The sequence below is a fragment of the Antedon mediterranea genome, chromosome 6 (assembly GCF_964355755.1).
Source record: "Antedon mediterranea chromosome 6, ecAntMedi1.1, whole genome shotgun sequence".
NCBI classification, from domain to species: Eukaryota; Metazoa; Echinodermata; class Crinoidea; order Comatulida; family Antedonidae; genus Antedon; species Antedon mediterranea.
Window position 1 is genome coordinate 31,245,167 of NC_092675.1, and position 21,313 is coordinate 31,266,479.

At 33.8% G+C, this 21,313-nt stretch overlaps 1 protein-coding gene across 3 annotated transcripts; it reads left to right on the forward strand.

Annotated features, from left to right (window-relative positions):
* Positions 1 to 92: 92 nt before the first annotated feature.
* LOC140051276 (uncharacterized) lies at positions 93 to 20,013 on the forward strand. Of its 3 annotated transcripts, none has more exons than XM_072096432.1 (17): positions 93 to 178; positions 4,007 to 4,250; positions 6,029 to 6,256; positions 6,648 to 6,761; positions 7,147 to 7,226; positions 7,914 to 8,016; positions 8,125 to 8,182; positions 8,522 to 8,616; positions 11,452 to 11,601; positions 12,261 to 12,414; positions 12,708 to 14,444; positions 14,777 to 14,887; positions 15,297 to 15,465; positions 15,679 to 16,318; positions 16,522 to 16,585; positions 16,870 to 16,922; positions 17,861 to 20,013. In XM_072096432.1, exons 2-17 carry the CDS (start codon positions 4,092 to 4,094, stop codon positions 18,059 to 18,061), a joined length of 4,116 nt encoding a protein of 1,371 aa, XP_071952533.1. In that variant the 5' UTR covers positions 93 to 178; positions 4,007 to 4,091; the 3' UTR covers positions 18,062 to 20,013. The 3 variants fall into 3 exon arrangements, with proteins under 3 accessions (XP_071952533.1, XP_071952535.1, XP_071952534.1); XM_072096433.1 differs by lacking the exon at positions 93 to 178 and adding an exon at positions 3,483 to 3,722; XM_072096434.1 differs by lacking the exon at positions 16,870 to 16,922 and having other exon boundaries at positions 17,861 to 17,980.
* Positions 20,014 to 21,313: the final 1,300 nt, after the last annotated feature.

Below are 21,313 nucleotides of genomic sequence, written 5' to 3' on the forward strand. Positions count from 1 at the left end.
AGCGCCACCATCATCATCATTATTTTTGTTTTGACATCAAAATCTCGAGCGGCGATGACACACCACCGTACCAGTACTACATTCAACACGACGTAGACTAGAGTTGAAATAGTTTATCTTGTTTCTATATGTTTGTGGTCATTGAATATAATTATATTGAAGTAACTGGTTTGTAAAGGTAGGTTAGCCTATTTATTTAATTAATGATAACATGATTATTAATAATATAACTAGGGCCTAGCCTAGGCCTATATAGGCCCTATATAGATAGCTAGGGCTAGGCCTAGGCCTAGCTAGTTAGGTTAGGCCCTCCCTGCCTGGCTTTTTAGCTAAAAAAGGCAAGTATAGGGTCTAGCCTAGCCTAGGTACTAGCTAGGCCTGAAGACGACAGTAGCTACGGAATAGCCTAGACCTTTGGGTAGCCTAGATAGGCAGGCTTTCTCTAGCTAGATACATGATACTATAGGCGAGGTCTAATAATAATACCATGAAAGTAAAATAAAGTTTATGTTACATACTAATCTATCTAAACCATACTCTTCTCTAGCTACTTTAATAAAGCATCGTTGTCTAAGCATATAGGCTAGGCCTAGTAGTTATACCATTGTATCATCAATGCCTGGTATAGATGCTTTTTTCGTGACACTCTTTTTGAAGAGATGACATACACCCGTGACCAGTGTATATAAGCAGGAGCCGTGACTGCACCGTTAAAAAACAGTGGTGACAAACGCCTACATACAGTAGGCCTATATGCTTAGTTATAGTTATACAGTACACTGGTGTTTTTTTTCGAAGGATTTTAAGTGTTTTAATGTTTTTAAAAACATTTTACAGTAATTTTTTTTCTCATACGGTTGGTTACGCTCGGATGGTTACGATTGGTCTGTAGCACGAAAATCGTCTATTTAGGCTAGTTGACTGTGAGTATCACCCACACTCACTACTACAGTACATATACCCCTGAGTTCCTTTTAAAGATTTGCTTCGTTATACCTCTTCATTAAAAAAATTGGTGAGCTATGTGATGAGTAATTTAAGGAAAGATCATAATACTGTATAATGCCAATACCATGGATGTTTGTCTGTCTACACTACAGAGAACATTAATATAGCCTTCTTTTAGACTAACTAACTTGGTGTTTTTTTTTTTGCAAAGTGAAATTTTAAAATTTAAAATTGTTATTCTTTTTTTATTTGCTCATATTACTTTATTGCATGATATCTTTAATCAGTAGGCATTGCACTGCTGGCTGCCGTGGAGGGCCTAATCCAAATTATCTCGGTTTCCAGTTTGAGGACAAATTTAAATATTGTTATACCTTCTGTTTTAATTGTTATACAGTACTGTATTAACACCATATTGATACCCCTTTAAATGACCTATTGTCAGCCTGTATTATTTTATTAAATTACTATAGAAAATGATGACACGAGATGCTTCTATTTGTTCATCGACAGTTGAAATCTAATCAAGTGTATAGAAGATGAATTACCTTCAGTATACCAATGAATTAGTGTGATCATGCACACTCACTCATTAGTAATATTGTAAAGAATATAAAAAGCTTACACTATTGTACTAGTTATTATATTATTAAAAAGGCAAATTATAAAAACACATGATTTCACTTTTTTCAGTAAAGCTACAAACAAACGACTTTGTTCAAATTGTTGGTGATTATTTTATGATTGATATATTGTGTAGTCAAACAAATTGTAAATTACACATAAATTGTAACTAATTGATTCTGGGTTTTCCCTTAATTGTATTCAAATAGTTTGCCAGTAAATAAGCCTAAGCACTGCATACAATGTATGTCAAGTTTGAGGGTACTGATTGGCTTTAGATTTACCAACATTGCCCCTCGACCCCCTGCTCTAACTCCAAAAAACAAAACATTCAAGCTAACAGGCTTGGATAGTCTCAAGCCAAAACTTCCATGATTCATTCCTCCCATTACGTTGCTTTGCAAATTGTGGTCTAGGGCCTAGGATCAAGGCATAAACAACAGGGGAAAACAGGGAAAAGATTGGTTTAATAAAGTGAGAGATTTTAGGTACTGTGGTCTGCTTGAGGTTTCATCGGACATTCAATATTTACAATCGTTGAAATGTATTGGCTCATCAATGATCAGTTAAAACCCCCAAAATGGTTGAAATAAAAAAATCAAATCAGGGCTGCATTGGGTTTTCTTTAATAAAATACCATAATAAAGTATACTACTACTTACTACTATACTCTTGTGATTATAATAAAGTATACTACTACTTACTACTATACTCTTGTGATTATAATAAAGTATACTACTACTTACTACTATACTCTTGTGATTAAAATTAGTGTTTAAATTCCATGAACAAAAGACTGTTCCAAAGAAAAGAGTTAAACTGGTTTGGTTTGTTCGCCACAATTGATTAAACAATGTATAATTGGTTTGAAATTTTAGCATTGTGGATTAACAGGACTGACTTAGGGTAATTAACCCTTAATATCCCACCATCAAACTCTTTGTTTCTTTTATCCAATGTAATTTATTCCAGTTTTGTTGTTTTAAATATTAATTATTTAATGATGAGCAGGAAAATAAATAGTGATAGTGGTTTCTTAATGTGATATTTAGCCACACCCTTTTTTCAAATTACTTTTTACTGGAAATGAAGTTTTATTATTTTCCTTATTGACACAATGAATGTTTGATGTGAAAGTTTACCTAATAAAAACTGAATGACTAGGAAATTGCACAGGTTAAAAAAATATTATGTAAACAAAACAGGAAAGATACCACGAGTCAGATATTTATACTTAATTACATCATTTAGTCATACTAGTCATAGTCATTAATAGTAACCTTTGTTGTATTTTGTTGTGGCACAATACTACCAGGTTGTATTTGAGATTTATAAATCCTGATTACAATAGTGCTGTTATTATTGAGTGCTGTAGTATGTTTTCTTTTTCTTCTGGTGGTATATTAATGATTAACTAGGTTTAATAAGTTTATAGTAATTGGGTATTGCTTTTTCTGTATGCTGTTTGTATGGAGTTGTGTACATAGGATTTTTTTATATACCAATTGTAATGATTAACTAGATAGACATAGGATAATTGTCTGGTATTATAATTTTTTTTGGTATTCTGTAAATTGTGTAGAAATTTAGTACAGTAGGTTTTTGACATTGATGTCTGTTTATTGCTGTTTCTTCATCACAAACCAGATAGTTTGTAAAAAAAACTACGATTTGATTAAATTAATATTCATGATGAGTCATCATTATTATACAGTAATATAATAGACAAGCTATTCTACAGTATACAGTACGAGCTGAAATACTAATTATAGAAATGATAGAAGGTAGTATTGTTAATTATCAATACAAAGAGCCAGCTATCTACAGACTATGTAACTGTTTACCTTTGCCTGCAGCTGGCGGTTTTAGCATTTGTTTTGTGTGTGTTGCTGCTGTTGTCGTACGATGATCATCTACTGTAATGTGATGATACAAAATGCTGCTGCTGTTGTCGTACGATGATCATCTACTGTAATGTGATGATACAAAATGCTCTTTGTAAATTTAAAATTAGAGGATACAATTACATTTGATTTTACTGGCCTATGCTGCATAACACATGCTGTCAATCATCGTTAAAACACATCATTTCCATCAATTTTAATTAATCTTGTTTGGATATTAACATTTTTTAGCAAGATTAATTTACAGTAATTAATATTGAGTAGTAGACTGTATTATTATTATAAATTGCTTATTATTAATTAATTCTGTACAGTATTTCGGTTTTTTTCACATTTCATATGCTATTTTTCATTGATATTTGGCTTTTCTCCATGTGGTACAGCATCATCATCATCTACATTCATTGATGGTGTTTCTGTTTTCCTTGCCATCATAATGCATTTATTCTATGTATCAGACTGTACATTCATTAATTGTTCCATTTCATTAATAGTTCCATTTCATTACAAATTCATTCTTTTTGTGCTAGATTTCCTGTCATCATCTGGATCATATTCAACTCGTTACCATGGCAATCAATAAGAGCGATCTGATTTCTCATCTAGGAGAAAGGTATGAAGAAGAGGTTTAGCATAGTAGGAAAGAAACGGTACAAGATGTCTTCTTCACAGACTCGTTTACAGAGACCAGGCAGCACTGCTTCCTTATCCTTTCCCAAAGGATTGCTAAATGCTCCTGGTGAAAATAACTGTTTCTTAAACAGTGCTGTACAGGTAAGTAATCATTTCAAATACTTAAGTTGTGAATTTTTATTTTTTGTCAAACCAAAATAACGACTAATTCATGTTTGGTTTGGTTTGGTCTGTAATGGTTGTATGATGCATGCTGTACAGCGCCACCAATCATCTTGTTGTTATTGACTATAAGCGCTGCGTTTCCGCTGACCATTTCCTGATTCAACTTTTTTTCAGCAAACAGTTTATTGACAAAAGTAAACGTCACTATGGTAAAGTATGTTATTCTGGTTTTATAAAAGTAAAATTCAACTTCAACTATTTTTTTGGAAGCAGAGTTTATTTAATAATTTCAAAGAATGGTATAGTTTATAAGATTATGAAGCCTAATTTTTACCACAAAAAAAAAGTTTGTTTTACTCTTTGTTATTATTTTGAATGACATTATCCATATTTGACCTTCTAAGCTGCGGTCAAATTGAAACCACGATTGTGTCGCAGTCAAAATTTCTTCCCAACTAATTACAAAATTTGGTGATGAAGACCGCAACCAATTGTAGTTTTTAAACTATATAAGATTAGTTTCTATTACGGTGTGGTTTTATGCTAGGAAGACACATTTCAATAGGAAAGAAAATGTAATGGTTTAAGTTCCTTCTCGGAACCGTCTGTTACTGTACTTTAATGATTTTAGACGAAGTACCAAACTGAAAAAAAAACAAAAACAAAACAAACAAAATCATGTTACATTGCCATTGATCTACCATTCGGTTTTAAATATCTGTATATTAGTATAAAGGCAAAACTGTTACCGTATATAGATATTTAATAAAATTGATTGCATGCAGAAGTAGAAAAATTGTTTTCTGAATAAAAAACAAAACGGGAAATGGTATAGGATTACTAATTGAGAATACAACATTCTTTAGAGAGTTATAATAACTGATTTGACAGCCTAAGGAATTTTGATGAGAATTTAAAATTGTATCATTGTCAAAATCCAACAATAGTTGGACTGTAAATTGCTGTCGTTTCCATGGTTATTTTTGTTTTGTTTATAATGTAATAATATGCTTTTCTCTCAACTTATTTATTGCACACATCTCTCAGGTTTCATTCATTCTGTTATTTATTAACACTTTATAATGTTAACATATTTTCACCGTTATTAATGAAAGCGATTGAAATGCAAGCATTACTAAATAAATGTGAAACTTAATTTATACCATAACACTACTAATACATAAAGAACATAATGTGTGGTTGATAATGAAAGTATTGAAGTTAATCTGTCGGTTTAAGCACTAAAATAAACTGTGTAAATTATCATTACTAACCCATGATTTAAATGATGTTACTATAGGTTGTTAGTAGAAGATAAAAAGTTCACTAGCAAGCAGTACAGTTACGATTTCCCTAATATAATTTTTTTTATTTCACCTTATTTATATAGGGTGACAATCAAGTGGCCCATTATGATAAGCTATGGAAGTGTGTGACAGTGGCTGTGTGTATACTAGTACCCATTAATACAATACAATGATCTGTATAATTAAGTTAATAGCCATATAAGGACAGCATTAATATGAAGCTCGTTGCCAGGGAGTTGGTAGAATTGACAACATCTTTCTCCACCCCCCCCCCCCCTCCCCTGTCCCCAAGACTAAAAAGATGCATGCTCAAACTTTTCACATTTTTGAGGGGAAAAAACCTTCTGTAAACATTCCTGGTTGCAGACTTTACTTGTTTCTATAATAAACATGTCATATTTTTGTTTCACAAATTTTAATTTATGTTTTTGAACCATATTTTTATAGGTGTTATGGCATTTGGATGTATTTCGTCATAGTTTTCGTAACTATACTGGCCATGCATGCATGGGTAACTCGTGCATATTCTGTGCACTTAAAGTAATCTTTACACAGTTTCAATATGGGGAAGAACAAGCCTTACCACCAGACGCTTTACGACATGCCCTTGCTCAGACGTTTAAGAATCAACAACGATTTCAACTTGGCTGTATGGATGATGCCGCAGAGTGTTTTGTAAGTAGAACCGTTACAATGACGTGTTATTTAAATAGATTATAACAATAAATACTGACAATTATTAAAACAAGTAATCATGAAGAATATTTGATTATGAATTTATTTCATAATTTCTTGTTCCAGATTGTCCTTCTTATAAACAAAATCATTATTTTGTTGGTTATTCAAAATTAGGAATTAATAAGACTACAACCCGTAGAAGATATAGGTAACACTGGGAGATTTGGCTTTTGCCTATGTATCATGTAATGATGAGTACTATTACTGTATCTCATCTGCTACGCCACTATTCAAAATGTTATAATGTTTGTAATTTTAGTTTTTATGTTTCGGGAGGCAATACCTCTTTAACAGTATTTACAATTTCACAATTTAATTTCTTTTGCAGGAGAACATTTTATGTAGAATCCATTTCCACGTTGCACATGACATTAAGGAAGATCTATGCAATGTTAAACACTGTGTTCCTCATCGCAAATTTGGAATGACTTTAGTCGAAAATGTAAGTACCGGATAAAATAGATTATATGTTAATAGTCTATTTTGTGCCTAGCTTACCTAGATAAACCGACAATAGCCCTTTCTTGATCATGGTGGTTTTTAGGAAGGCTCCCACCGGACATTGTTTATGGACTACACCATTTGTCTAGAGGGGTGTTCAATAAGAATTTCTACTTTTTGAGTTATATCTCGCTCTTCGAAGAGAAAGAGCTATTGTCAGTTTATCCAGGTAAGTTAGGCACGACCAACACCACTATTGGTTTGTGTATTTTAAACATTCAATCTTTCAACTCAATATTCTATGTGGTTATGTTTTAGTTAAGAATAATAATAACTTCATTCAAAATCTCAGATCAAATTATAATGTCCTACTATTTTATTTTTAGAGTAAATGTCGCTGTGGTGCAACTTCAGAACCTTTCCCTTTTACACAAATGGTGAATTATGTATCTTGTAAAGCATTGTGGTAAGTCATCAAAATAAACTGAAATAGAAACAAGCAATTTAGCAAGAAATGTGATAAGTCATCAAATAACAAACTTGCTTTCTTGCTAATGAAAGTCTAAGATAAAAAAGAAACCTTAAGCCGATTTTCCACTAGGCAAATTTTTTTAGCGCAAATCAAAAGTGTTAGCTTATACGCATGCGTAGAGAGGGATTTGGAAGATGGAAACGTGAATACGTATACGTATAAGCTGATGCTTTCAATTCGTGCGAACAAATTTGGCTTTAAACTTACAAATGATAATCAGCTTACTTTATTGACTCTTCCCCCCCCCCCACCCCCACAGATTACTTAATTGTATTTATGTATGTATGTTATTATATTGTGGAAATAAAATAAAATTGAAAATTAGTGCAGAACATGTTTCAGTATACAGTCAACTCTCCTAACACCGCACCCCTTTGGGCTGGCCAAATATGTCTGGTTTTCCGGAAGGTCTGGTACTCAGAATGTGCTTTTAATGGTAAAGGAGAATTTGGTACCTTTTGGACTTCGTGAAAAGTCTGGGAGAAAAGTATTGGGAGAGTTTCTGGTTTTCAGAGAGTCCGATATTGGGAGAGTTGACTGTAATGAATTTCTCAGATTTACACCTCTGAGCTTCCCAATTTGTTCCTTGGAAGCTAATTTTAAAATATTTGATCTTTAAAGTTCTGAATTTCGGAAAAGTAAAATAAGACGAGAACCACGAACTATCAACTTTGGAGAACTGTTGTGTTACGCAAATGCTGTCGGTGATAGACGTGACTGTCCTGTGAGTTTTTGATTATAGTAACTTCTTTAGAATTGTACGAAATAAATCTTGAACTGAAGATCATTTATAGACAAAATTAATCATTGTATATTACATTGTTATTTGTAGAGTAATTGTGGAAAGAGAATTACAATACAGCGAATAGTAACAAATAGCCCTGAAGTTGGTAAGAAATCTTTTCTATGATTAATAAATAATATACAGTGCTGCCAATTAAAGCACCCTCTCCTGACTAAGTACAGTGAGCAGTGTTCACTAGTCCTTATCTGAAAAGGCAGTGAGTGCTATTGACATGGATTACCTTCCTACTGTTTTAACTGCTCAGCTACAAACCCATATAATGACTTTATGTATTGGATTATTTAAAACTCTGTTTACACTATCAAACTTATCACATATATAAGCATATCACTACCATATATGGGCACATCACTTTTTTTTGTCACTTAAGGTTTGATAGTGTAGACAGAGCTTTAGATTATATATAATTATTTTTGTTCACCAGTAAGTGTAGGTCTGGTATGGGATACTGATAGACCAAGTGTAGATCATATAATGGACGTTATTAACTGTCTTGGAACTACAGTAATGCTTAAAGATGTAAGTAATAATTGTTATACATTTTGTTGACAATAAAGCTTTTGCAACAATTATTGTATCATATTTACTATGTTGAGTAACATTGAACAATGAGTATGCATATTTAAACCATGGGTGTCAGATATGGAGTGCAAGCAATCTTTTCCATCCCCCCCCCCCTCTTTTTTATTCTAAATAATTATAGGTTTAGTTTGTTATTTTTCAACTAAATGAAAACATTTCTTCTGGTTTCGATTCGTATAATAATAATATAAGTAGTTCTTTGATAGTAAACCAATAAAACTTACGTTGGCAAGACAGTTTCGTCTAGCTGTCAGCTTGACTTCTTCAGTTGCTATGATGCGTTATGGCGCCGATTGGTCTCCTTTCCAGCCACTAGATGATTTTGTTGTGTAGCCTAGGGGACCAGTCGTCGTCAGAAGCTGATCGTAAATGTGAGATAGTTGGTGCGCGCCTTCGTCTCTATTCATCTTTGTATTTTTATTTTGCTTTCTTATGCTGATGCTTTCTTTAATTTTACGTTTAAGCCAAACTTGTTCTTTGTGTAGTATCTCTATCTTATCCCAGTTAGGTATGTGGTTGTGTGTGGTCATATGGTCCGTGATTGCTGATTTATGTAAAATGGAGGACGAAACTTTCCGTGATGCACGCGTCTGCATGTTCTGTGTGTTTTCCTCAACATCTTTCTTGTGCTCTTTAATTCTGGTTTTGAGTGCCCTACCCGTTTCCCCAATGTACACCATCTCACAGTTGGTGCACCCCACTTTGTAGACGACACCACAGGAATCCTCTTTGCATGCTTTATCTTTCGGTCGGACGATTAAGTTTTTAATTTTGTTAGATGGTTTAAAGTATGTTCGTATGTTATATTTTTTAAATGTTCTCTTGATTTTCTCTGACAGGCCTTGAATATATGGGATGGATATCGACCCTCTTATATCTTCTGTTTCGGGTTGTTTGTCCGTTTTTTGTTTATCTAGGTTACGTTGTACCTTTCTAATCGTCCATGTAGGGTAGTTGCATTGTTTAAGTGAAGTATGTATCATCTCAGTTTCGTTCTGTTTGTCTGGATTATTTGTGATTATCGTGTTACATCTGTGTAGAAGTGTGCGGATAACGGATAACTTGTGTTGTAGAGGATGATGTGAGTTAAAGTCCAAGTATTGATTTGTGTGGGTGGCTTTCCTAAAAACTTTAGTGTTGATGTTGCCTTCCCCATCAACTAAAATTAGCGTATCCAAGAATGGGATAGAGTTGTCTGTTAAGGACATTTCTTCGCAAGTGAAATTAATGTCATCATCGATTTTGTTTAAGTGTTGTAATAATGGTTGTGTCGCATCCTTGGGAATTATTGTTATAATGTCATCTACATACCTTTTCCACATCCTCGGTTTTATGTCGGTGTGAGCTGTAGTTATTGCCTCATTTTCCAGCCATTCCATAAATAAATTCGCAACAATCGGAGAACATGGACTACCCATGGCCATACCTGAATTTTGCTGGTAGATATCCCCTCTGAAGCTGAAATATGTGGTGGTGAGGACCAATTGAAGCAATTCCATAATGTCGTTGATATGTAACCACGTTCTCTCTGATAGTTGTTTATCACAGTGTAAGCGTTCTTCAATTATTTTGAGGGACTTGTTGACTGGTGTTTTGGTAAATAATGACACTACATCATAAGAGACCAATGTTTCATTTGGCTGTAACTTAATGTCCTTTATGTCATTGACAAATTCAAGCGAATTGGTAACATGATGGATGCTGTTTCCAACTAGTGGTACGAGAATGTCGGCTAAGCTTCGTGACAAATTGTACATAATGGATCCCGTATAATCGACTATGGGACGTAACGGATTATTCATTTTATGGATTTTTGGTGTGCAGTAAATTCTTGGTGTGATGTCCGACGTGGGGTACAAGTAGTGTTTTTGTTTGACAGTGATTTTCTTTTCTTTGAGGAGTCTCGTGATTACAGTGATAAGTTTTTTCTTGTAGGATGAGGTTGGATTTTTCTTTAATAGCGTGTATGTATCAGTATCTGAAAGCATGTTTCTCACTTTCTCATCATATTCTTTAGTGTTCAGAATTACTGTGGCCCTACCTTTATCGGCCGGTAATACCATAATGGTTTTATCTTTCGCGATGTTGTTCAAAGCCTGCATCTCTTCCTTGGTTACACACAGAACATGCAGACGCGTGCATCACGGAAAGTTTCGTCCTCCATTTTACATAAATCAGCAATCACGGACCATATGACCACACACAACCACATACCTAACTGGGATAAGATAGAGATACTACACAAAGAACAAGTTTGGCTTAAACGTAAAATTAAAGAAAGCATCAGCATAAGAAAGCAAAATAAAAATACAAAGATGAATAGAGACGAAGGCGCGCACCAACTATCTCACATTTACGATCAGCTTCTGACGACGACTGGTCCCCTAGGCTACACAACAAAATCATCTAGTGGCTGGAAAGGAGACCAATCGGCGCCATAACGCATCATAGCAACTGAAGAAGTCAAGCTGACAGCTAGACGAAACTGTCTTGCCAACGTAAGTTTTATTGGTTTACTATCAAAGAACTACTTATATTATTATTTCAACTAAATGTAGTATTATTTTCTAAGATAGTAGGTAATATTTGTTACTTTCCATATATTTTCAATAATACAAATATTAAACTTGAGAAATGATGTATGTATGTATTATATTAGAGAGTTCCATCTCAAATGCTAATTTATCATGATCATCATACTTGTCTCAATTTTAACCCTCTTCTAACATCCCTGACAACACCCATGCTAACTGTATAAATTACTTTCTTTAGATATTTTATAATGTGCTGGATGATAAAACAAGATCTACTAAGTTCATCCTGGTAGGGGTCGTTACCTACTATGGAAAACATTATTCAACCTTCTTTTACAACACTCGACTTAAAATATGGGTTTATTTTGACGATGCATCTGTAAAAAAGGTGTGTCCATTTTATTATTTTTTTAGTTTACATCTAAGACTTTGTTAAAGAGAACAAGCAAAATAAGAAAATCTTATATTGCGTCGGTTTCCATCACAAATTAGATGCTCAAGGCACATTGACACAACAATGCAATGAATGAAATCATGTAGTAAAGTCTATGTCTAATGATAAAGGTCTTAAGATTTGATTTAAAGGAGTTAATGCAGATTTAACATGTTCGAGAAGTTAACAAAGTTGTATCATTATCATGATACTAGTAAATATACTCAAAGGCAGGGTCAAGTCAAGTATCATTTATTATCATTTGTTTTAGGAAAAACATAGAAATTCTGTTTGCTCTGTTGGCGGAGCACAATATCCAACGGACACAACACGAACTCAAAAACAAAAACATTACAAAAAAAAGTGTCTACATCATATTTAAGGGTTCGAGTGTATGAAGCATCCCAGTACAACACCATATGTATAGATGTGTGCAGTAACAACGAACAAACCTACAATTAATTGAATATATTGTCTATTACGTGACTAGCTTACCTGGGTAAACTTATATAGGCCTTTTCCCCTTTGAGGGGAGAACATATCGAAAAGTATAAATATTCTTAGCATTTCCCTCCAAGCTAGTGGTAATTTAACATGTTATTTAAAATGTGCAGGTTGGGCCTAATTGGAAAGATGTTGTGGAGAGATGTCGCAAGGGTCACTACCAACCACTGCTACTGATTTTTGCTGACCCAAATGGACGTGAAGTTTCTATGGATACAGCACCAACTGATACGATTTTTGTCAATGGACCTTCAGACTCTGATGGTAATTTTGTTTTTCTGGCCTAAATTTGAAAATGTGTAACAAAGAGTTGTTAATTTATAGTTATTTCTTGTTTCCATTTCAATTGTGTTAAGTTGTTTTTATTTTAGTTATTTTATTTCATTCACATCCAACAGCGGAAAGCCCGCCACTTACAGAACGGAACATACAACAATAATAAGACAAAAAAATATATAAAATAGCAAAAAACCTTAATTTTACATTTAAAGGAACTAAGAGTTTTTTCAGCTATAAAATTGACAAAATCTGATTTAATTTATTTTGTCTATTTACAGATTTTTCTGATGTAGATACTTTTGATGGGCAAGAACGTGAAGTGTACAAATCAGTGAACCCTCTGCCTGTTAATCATAACCACTATAATAGTACCAGCAGTTCTGCAAGCACACACAGTTATAAAAGCTTCACCTCGTTTGATTCTGCTAATACTGTTATCTATAAGCCATCTCCTGATGACCTTAAAATGTCAAATTATGACAGTAGACCGCCTAAACCTGCACGATCAAACTCATCGGAAATGTTTCGTCCGGTCAAACCAATACCAGAGTTCCAACCTCAAATTCAATCGGTTGATGGAAATTTTAATGGAAAGACATCTCGAACGGCAACTGCCAATCAAAATTGGGGTGTTGTTGAAATTGGGCGCGATGTTAGAAAGTTAATAACTGATGAAATGGCATATCCGTCTGAGGAATATTATCGTAATGAAGAAAGAAGGCAACTTGAGGAGTATGCTAATCAGAAGAGAGAAAAAGATTACCATAAAGCTGTTGCAGATCAAATGATATCAACTTTAAGAACTGAAACTGCTCCAACTTCCAATATGCATACACCCAAATTTCCAGATAGTAAAGATTTAATTGATTTAACACAAGAAAGGACTTACAAAAAACATAATGAAAGCCGTAGAAAAAGTGGAGAGTATGATGATCAGCAAACGTGGATAAATAGCATGAAGCCAGAATTGCTTGCCTATAAACCTCCTAACATGGCAGGGTCAAAGCCCAAAAGACAGCCGAGTTTCCAGTTTGCTGTTGGTGCTGATTATCCACATACTAAGTCAAAACAATATCCAGAGGTTGCAGGAGGACCAGATAGAAATAAGATTGCACCTCAAAGACCCCAAAGTGCAATGAATAGATCTGAGCCTGGTTTGTCACAAACAAATCACAGAGCTCAATATAATGAAGGCCACAAACAAGTAATTGGTGGAAGGCCTCAAAGTGCGAGACCTTCTCAGCACACAAACTCAAGAAATAATGGGAATTATACAGTACCATCAAACCAAGCCAGCAGTACTTCAGAGCACCGAAGATCATTGGTATCTTCAAGGAGTGTCCCAGACTTAACAGAAAAATTGGCTTTTGAGCAAATGACCCATAAAGGGTACAGAGAAGACCCAGAGGTGAGTTTGAGGGCTACTCAACAGCCTAGACAATATACAGACAGACCTGACAGGAACTACCCAATAAACAATAATGTCCAGGATAAAAGTACAAGTAGTAAAATGCCTACTTACAAGTCTCCACAAATCCTGCCGCAAAGTAGATCACCATCGATGGGGAGTTACAATGTGCAAAGTGGATTTGTTACTCTGCCACGTAAACGTCAAAGTGTTCCAATGAAAGCAGATCATGTCTCTGAAATGGTAGTGAAAGGAAACTATCCAATAAATGACAATGGTAGAAATGACTATCAACCAGCAAGTACTACGTTGACATCAGGTGTACTTGATCAATTCCATCAAATTGGATATGGTGGACAACCAAAGTCTGATGCTTTGGAAGTTGGTTCACTTGGGCGGGATTCTGGATACAGAAGTGGCGATCGTAACAGTACCAGTTCTGGTAGTATCTACTCAATTGATATGCTAGGTGACTACCAGTCTGCTAATGGATCTCCTTATAATAATAGATCCGAGACAAGTCAACATAATCCAAAGTACACTATGACAGAAATGCCAGCAAACGGTGCTGTGTATACAACTGCTAACACCAATACCACTATGAAACGTAAGTTGAGTTGAATTGCCAATACAATAATTTAGTAATTTAGTAATATTATATTATATTATATAGTATAGTAATTTAGTGATATAGTCCTGAGAGAACGATATCCCAAGATGATTTCAAAATTTTACGGATAACCAACAATGTTTTTTTTGTCAATAATTCTTCATCAATCGAAGTCACCATTTCCAAAGAGCGTTTCTCAAGTTTTTCCTCCACAATTGTTTGTCGATCATTCCCGCAAACTATGTTTTTGGGCCTGACTGGTACATTTTGTTTTTGGGCCTGACTGGTACATTTTGTTTTTGGGCCTGACTGGTACATTTTTCTTTCAGAAAACTGGCAAGACTTGGTATGTGAAGCAAATAAATTGATAAAGAAATCCACAATAGCTGAAGATAGTGATGATCTTGCTGTAGCACTGTCTATAGTTTCAAGTGCAATAAGTATGTACTTATGTAGGAACTTATTAATAAACTACAGAGAGTGGTGCTGGTGGTATTATTTATTTTCTACTGTTACACATTCAGATGTAGCTTAAACCCAAATTGATTAATTTGATTTTGAACTTTTCCGTTATGTCTACTAAATGAATAATCAATATGAGAAGATATAATTTTTTAATTCAATTCACCTTTATTTAACCACAAAGGCCCAGATCATGATTGTCCTTTCCTGGGGCCATGCAAGTATACAAATTCATCTTTAAAAATGATGTATCATATATAATAAAAATAGAAAAGAAAGATTCTAAAGTTTACGTTAAAATTATTTTCTCATGTTACTGTTTACACATTATCCACTATTAATGTTTTATTGTCATATTAAGTAATCAATGGCACATCTTGTTTTTAGTGAATATCAAGCAAGCATTAAAAATTTCATATTTGGATCCGGCAACCAAGATTCTTTTGGAGAACATGTATCATACAACTGTAGCACGTTCTAGAAGCATACACAGTCGTTTACAAGTTCTGCAAAGACAAGATTCTAACCAGTCAAGTAACACAGATGAGGATGACTTGTAAGTGTTTTTTAAGTTTATGTACAGGTAACTTCTTGCCAATGAAGGTCTAAACATAAAGATACAATAATAAAAATAATAATATATTTTAACCATGTCCTTAATGTTGATATAAAGGTGACAGTGTACCATGTATATTAGTTCTGAAAAGAACTGTTGAGTTTTTCGACGTTTCGATCAATATGCATTTTTAGTTTTAACCTTTTCTATTAGATTGCATGTTAATCACCAAGTAACCACCCAATTCCAGAATATGAGTTTGTCTCATAGTAAAACATTTCCAGTTGAGCATCAAAGATATCAAAGTGACCCACATCATTTACCAGCTAATACACAAATACGCCAAGAGCCAAGGAGGAATAGAAAAGAAGCATACCAGAGTTACACTCCGGTTACCAGTACCTATCCACAGGTTGCTACTCAACCAAAACCTGCTGATAGGTACTCAATTGAAACCCAGAAACAGAGATATACTAAGTACACATCCTTACAAGAACCAGTTCAAAGTAACTACCCACAGTACAGTCAAAGTTTAAAAGTAGAAGCAAGTAAAATGTACTCACATCAGAAATACACAGAGCCTCAGCACCTCTATAGAGCCCAGTCTTGTATAAAGATGCCTCAGTATGCTACTGCAGGGCCACCAGATAACCTTCCTACACCTAGCCTACACCGTACTCACAGCGCTGAAATGTTAGACCAACACGATCTCCGAAGACCGTCTGTTAAACATAAGATCAGCATGTTTGAAAGACAACCAATGATTGGAGGTCAAACTGAGGTTAAAGGTCACTACACAGCGCAAGATCTTTACAGACCAGAGTCAAAATCAGTAAGAGATTATTCACAAGAGGTAAAAGTTGCTATGTTAATTTGTAAAACCTATGATAATATTAATAAAATACCGTAACTTCATTATATAGTTGAGCTTGTTTGCCTTCCAATCCAAAGATCCCGAGTCCAATCGTCTCAAATTATATTCTAATATGTTCAACCACAAAGCTACTTAAAATGTTTGTTACAATTGAAATCAATTTAAGTGTTTATTTGATTTAGAATTACAAGACAGAAAATCGACAAATCCGAAGAACACAAACGTTGTCATCTAACGCCACACAAAGTAAGTTGTTTATACAACAGACTGAAGTTACAAATTTAGTATCAAGTAAACACAAATTGATAAATGAAAATATTAGCTTGTTCTTACATTTCTTATTTATAAATCTTGTTAATTTATTTCTTATTGAACGCTTACAGTGGAAGAAAGGTAATTCAGGTTTAGGTTTTGTACTACATTTCTTGTTCATTACATCAATTTCAAGACTGTTAAATATTTTAATTAGTTTTTACAAAGAGTAGATATTTACATGATGATGATACCATGCTTTTTATGAATGTTTTTAGCTGGTATGACTACTACTACGATGACAATGACCTCTGGCCTGAACCCTACACCTGTAAGTAGAAGGTCCTGCTTGGTCCTTCCTAGATGTTGTTCATCCACAAATTGTTTGGCTTCTATTTTTTTTTTTTGCATTAATCAAGTACTTGCTTCCAGCTTCATTTTTGTTGTTTCTTAGATTTTGTAATCCTAATCATTTCTACACTGTCATCTTAAGCTCTGTGTACAGTATCATAACTTTATGTGATGTGCCCATATTTGGACATGATGATGTCATATCACTATCATATTTGGGCATATCACTACCATATTTGGGCACATCACACTTTTTTTGTCAAACTAGATTTACAGAGCTCATTGGTTAGAATATATTTTTACGTACATATTGCTTTTTGTATGAAACTGTCTCTGTTTAATATCACTTGTATTTCAGAACATTTATATCTGCACTTTCTCAACACCATATAGTTTAATTAATTTTATGTAAATTATATTTAATATTTCTTTCATTTTGTTTTTCTTCTAATTAAATGGCTTTATTTTCAGCAAATAATAATCATTCAACACTATCAATAAAATCGATGTTATTCATGCTTATATTATATATTAATATTGTACTGTTCAGTAGTTATCTTTTGTTTATATCCATTTAAAATATATAAGCATCTTTCTTAAATAATCTCTTAATTTAATAATGTATTACTTACTTACCCAGTCCAGGACATACCTGAAATTATGACTAAATTCCTCTATAACTTCCTATCTGTCATTGTCACAGCCAGTTCTTCTCTCTGCATACCAGTATCCGTACATCAATGTATGTGAATGCTGGCCTTCCTTGTTTTGCAAGCCCATGATTAATTTATTAAAGTAACATAGACCACTAAAAAGACTAAATCAATTTTGTTGTTTGCTTTTTTCAATATTTTTCTTTTACCATTAAACAAATCCACTATTTATCCAATTGATTAATTTATTCTTGTTTTTTATTAGGGTGAATTACCGATAAACAATAAGTCCAATGTGCCTCGTTTGATATCAAAGAAGCCAACAGCAGTGGATAACTCTATGTCAAATGAAGAACTAATATCACAATATGCAAAACAAAACATAGATGACTTTCAACTTAGTCCTATGTCACGTTTTACATTCTCATATTGTACCATACGAAAATCAAAGAACCAGTGCACTTAATAATGAACGCTTGTAAATACAGTAGGCTTAGAAAATGTATACAGTGTAGATAAGACCTTACATTGATAACATTATTCAATGTAAAACAGTATTTCACAACATTTATATTTTTGTTTGGCTAATGGTATTCTTTTGAATAGTTTGATTTCAAGTTAGTTTTTATCGTTTGCTAAAATAGTTGCGTTTTTTTAGTTGATTTCAAAATCAGTTCGTATGCTATTCTATACTAAGTTTAAGTATAGTTCTGCATTATTATATATTTTTAAGTATGAAGTGTTATCAACTCATTGTATAGAATACATTTGTGTATATAGATAGTGAATATAAACCGATTTGTAGTATTCCTTTAAAATTATAATAACAATTCCTAGTGTAGACACCTTGATGATAGGGTTACCGTTTGCTTTAGATATATTTAATGAGAAAGCCTTGAAAACTGTAAATAGATAATTTTATTTAAAGCACAAAATGTTATATTGTTTATAAATTTTTAGATTATATGGTGCATTATTTAATATAGGGTATAGACGTGTTGCAGAGTAAATGCTCTGATAAGCATTTTGTACAATTATAGCCGCGATGAAACGTTCACCATCCCACTCATAAACATTCATTATTTGTATACAGACCTTTAACATTCAATAAGTTTAAATGCTTAAAGCGATACTATCTTAAGCTTGTCAGAGCTGGTGTGCATTTCGGTAGTGTGAACGCATCAATGAAGACAAGTTGGAAACCTTACAGTATGTGTATGTGAATAGGTAGTGTGAACGCATCAATTCTTAAAACTTTTATCCCTTGAAACAACCTTAAAATGAAGTATAGAGATCATAGTCTTGTATAATAATAATATAACATTTGAAAAGCCATTTAATCCGATATAATCTATTCATCTAACTCTCACGAAATTATTAAAAACAGGATTCAAAACATTGCAATCATATTATCCCTTATATTGTTGTCTTGGATTCAAAGCAGGTTAATTTATATCTAGCATTGTTGATTGTATTTTAATGTAAATATTGTTAAAAAATAATCCTAATTATCAGATTATGCCAATGTTTCTATAGTGTGCCACAATTTGCCTTATTAGTCCAAGATAATTTACATGTGCTTCTATTATTAACCAAAGAATTTGTAGTACTGTATCTGTACTTAGTGGTAATGGAATTTTCCCCACAAAAGCTTTCTCTAAAAGTCTGAAAAGGGTTTAGCAAATGAATATACATAAGAGTGGGTTACATCAACTGTTTTCTGTAAGCCAGTTCTTTAGCTGAATTGTATCGACTTCAACTCGCAGCTCTCTGTTTGAAACCCATCAACCTTGTTCGATATATTGCAATCTCTCAGATTTTCAGAGAAAGTCTTTGAAAAAAAATGTTACATTCCCTGGGTACTTGCTTACCAATCGCTGGCCACTCGGCTACCAATCTATGCTGGAGTAAAGTGGACATAACACTAAACCATTCAAACACGCACACCACTTTGTGATCACATATTTTATTTTCACTGTTAAGCTCTGTCTACACTATCAAATTTTCTGTGACAAAAATGTGATGTGCCCATATATGGACATGGTGATGTCATATCACTACCAAATGTGGGCATATAACTATCATATTTGGGCACATCACACTTTTTTTTGTCCAACTAGTTTGATAGTGTAGACAGAGCGTAAGAAACACTGTAGTATTTATACAATTATAAAAAGTTCTTGATTTGAATTCCATGTTGTTACATTTAATACTAGTGTTTTAACTTTAATTTAACTTTCTAGTTTAAACAATGGCAGAGTACTAATGGCATCAAATGTAGTACTAATGGCATCAAATGTAGGTTATTCACAGTTTATTATAAAAAAGATGTTGTTACACTTGTAATGCAATTGAAATAAAAACAGTTATCTTGATTTTATTTTACCTTAATCGGTAAAACCAATACCAGATAATAATATAAGTAGTTCTTTGATAGTAAACCAATAAAACTTACGTTGGCAAGACAGTTTCGTCTAGCTGTCAGCTTGACTTCTTCAGTTGCTATGATGCGTTATGGCGCCGATTGGTCTCCTTTCCAGCCACTAGATGATTTTGTTGTGTAGCCTAGGGGACCAGTCGTCGTCAGAAGCTGATCGTAAATGTGAGATAGTTGGTGCGCGCCTTCGTCTCTATTCATCTTTGTATTTTTATTTTGCTTTCTTATGCTGATGCTTTCTTTAATTTTACGTTTAAGCCAAACTTGTTCTTTGTGTAGTATCTCTATCTTATCCCAGTTAGGTATGTGGTTGTGTGTGGTCATATGGTCCGTGATTGCTGATTTATGTAAAATGGAGGACGAAACTTTCCGTGATGCACGCGTCTGCATGTTCTGTGTGTTTTCCTCAACATCTTTCTTGTGCTCTTTAATTCTGGTTTTGAGTGCCCTACCCGTTTCCCCAATGTACACCATCTCACAGTTGGTGCACCCCACTTTGTAGACGACACCACAGGAATCCTCTTTGCATGCTTTATCTTTCGGTCGGACGATTAAGTTTTTAATTTTGTTAGATGGTTTAAAGTATGTTCGTATGTTATATTTTTTAAATGTTCTCTTGATTTTCTCTGACAGGCCTTGAATATATGGGATGGATATCGACCCTCTTATATCTTCTGTTTCGGGTTGTTTGTCCGTTTTTTGTTTATCTAGGTTACGTTGTACCTTTCTAATCGTCCATGTAGGGTAGTTGCATTGTTTAAGTGAAGTATGTATCATCTCAGTTTCGTTCTGTTTGTCTGGATTATTTGTGATTATCGTGTTACATCTGTGTAGAAGTGTGCGGATAACGGATAACTTGTGTTGTAGAGGATGATGTGAGTTAAAGTCCAAGTATTGATTTGTGTGGGTGGCTTTCCTAAAAACTTTAGTGTTGATGTTGCCTTCCCCATCAACTAAAATTAGCGTATCCAAGAATGGGATAGAGTTGTCTGTTAAGGACATTTCTTCGCAAGTGAAATTAATGTCATCATCGATTTTGTTTAAGTGTTGTAATAATGGTTGTGTCGCATCCTTGGGAATTATTGTTATAATGTCATCTACATACCTTTTCCACATCCTCGGTTTTATGTCGGTGTGAGCTGTAGTTATTGCCTCATTTTCCAGCCATTCCATAAATAAATTCGCAACAATCGGAGAACATGGACTACCCATGGCCATACCTGAATTTTGCTGGTAGATATCCCCTCTGAAGCTGAAATATGTGGTGGTGAGGACCAATTG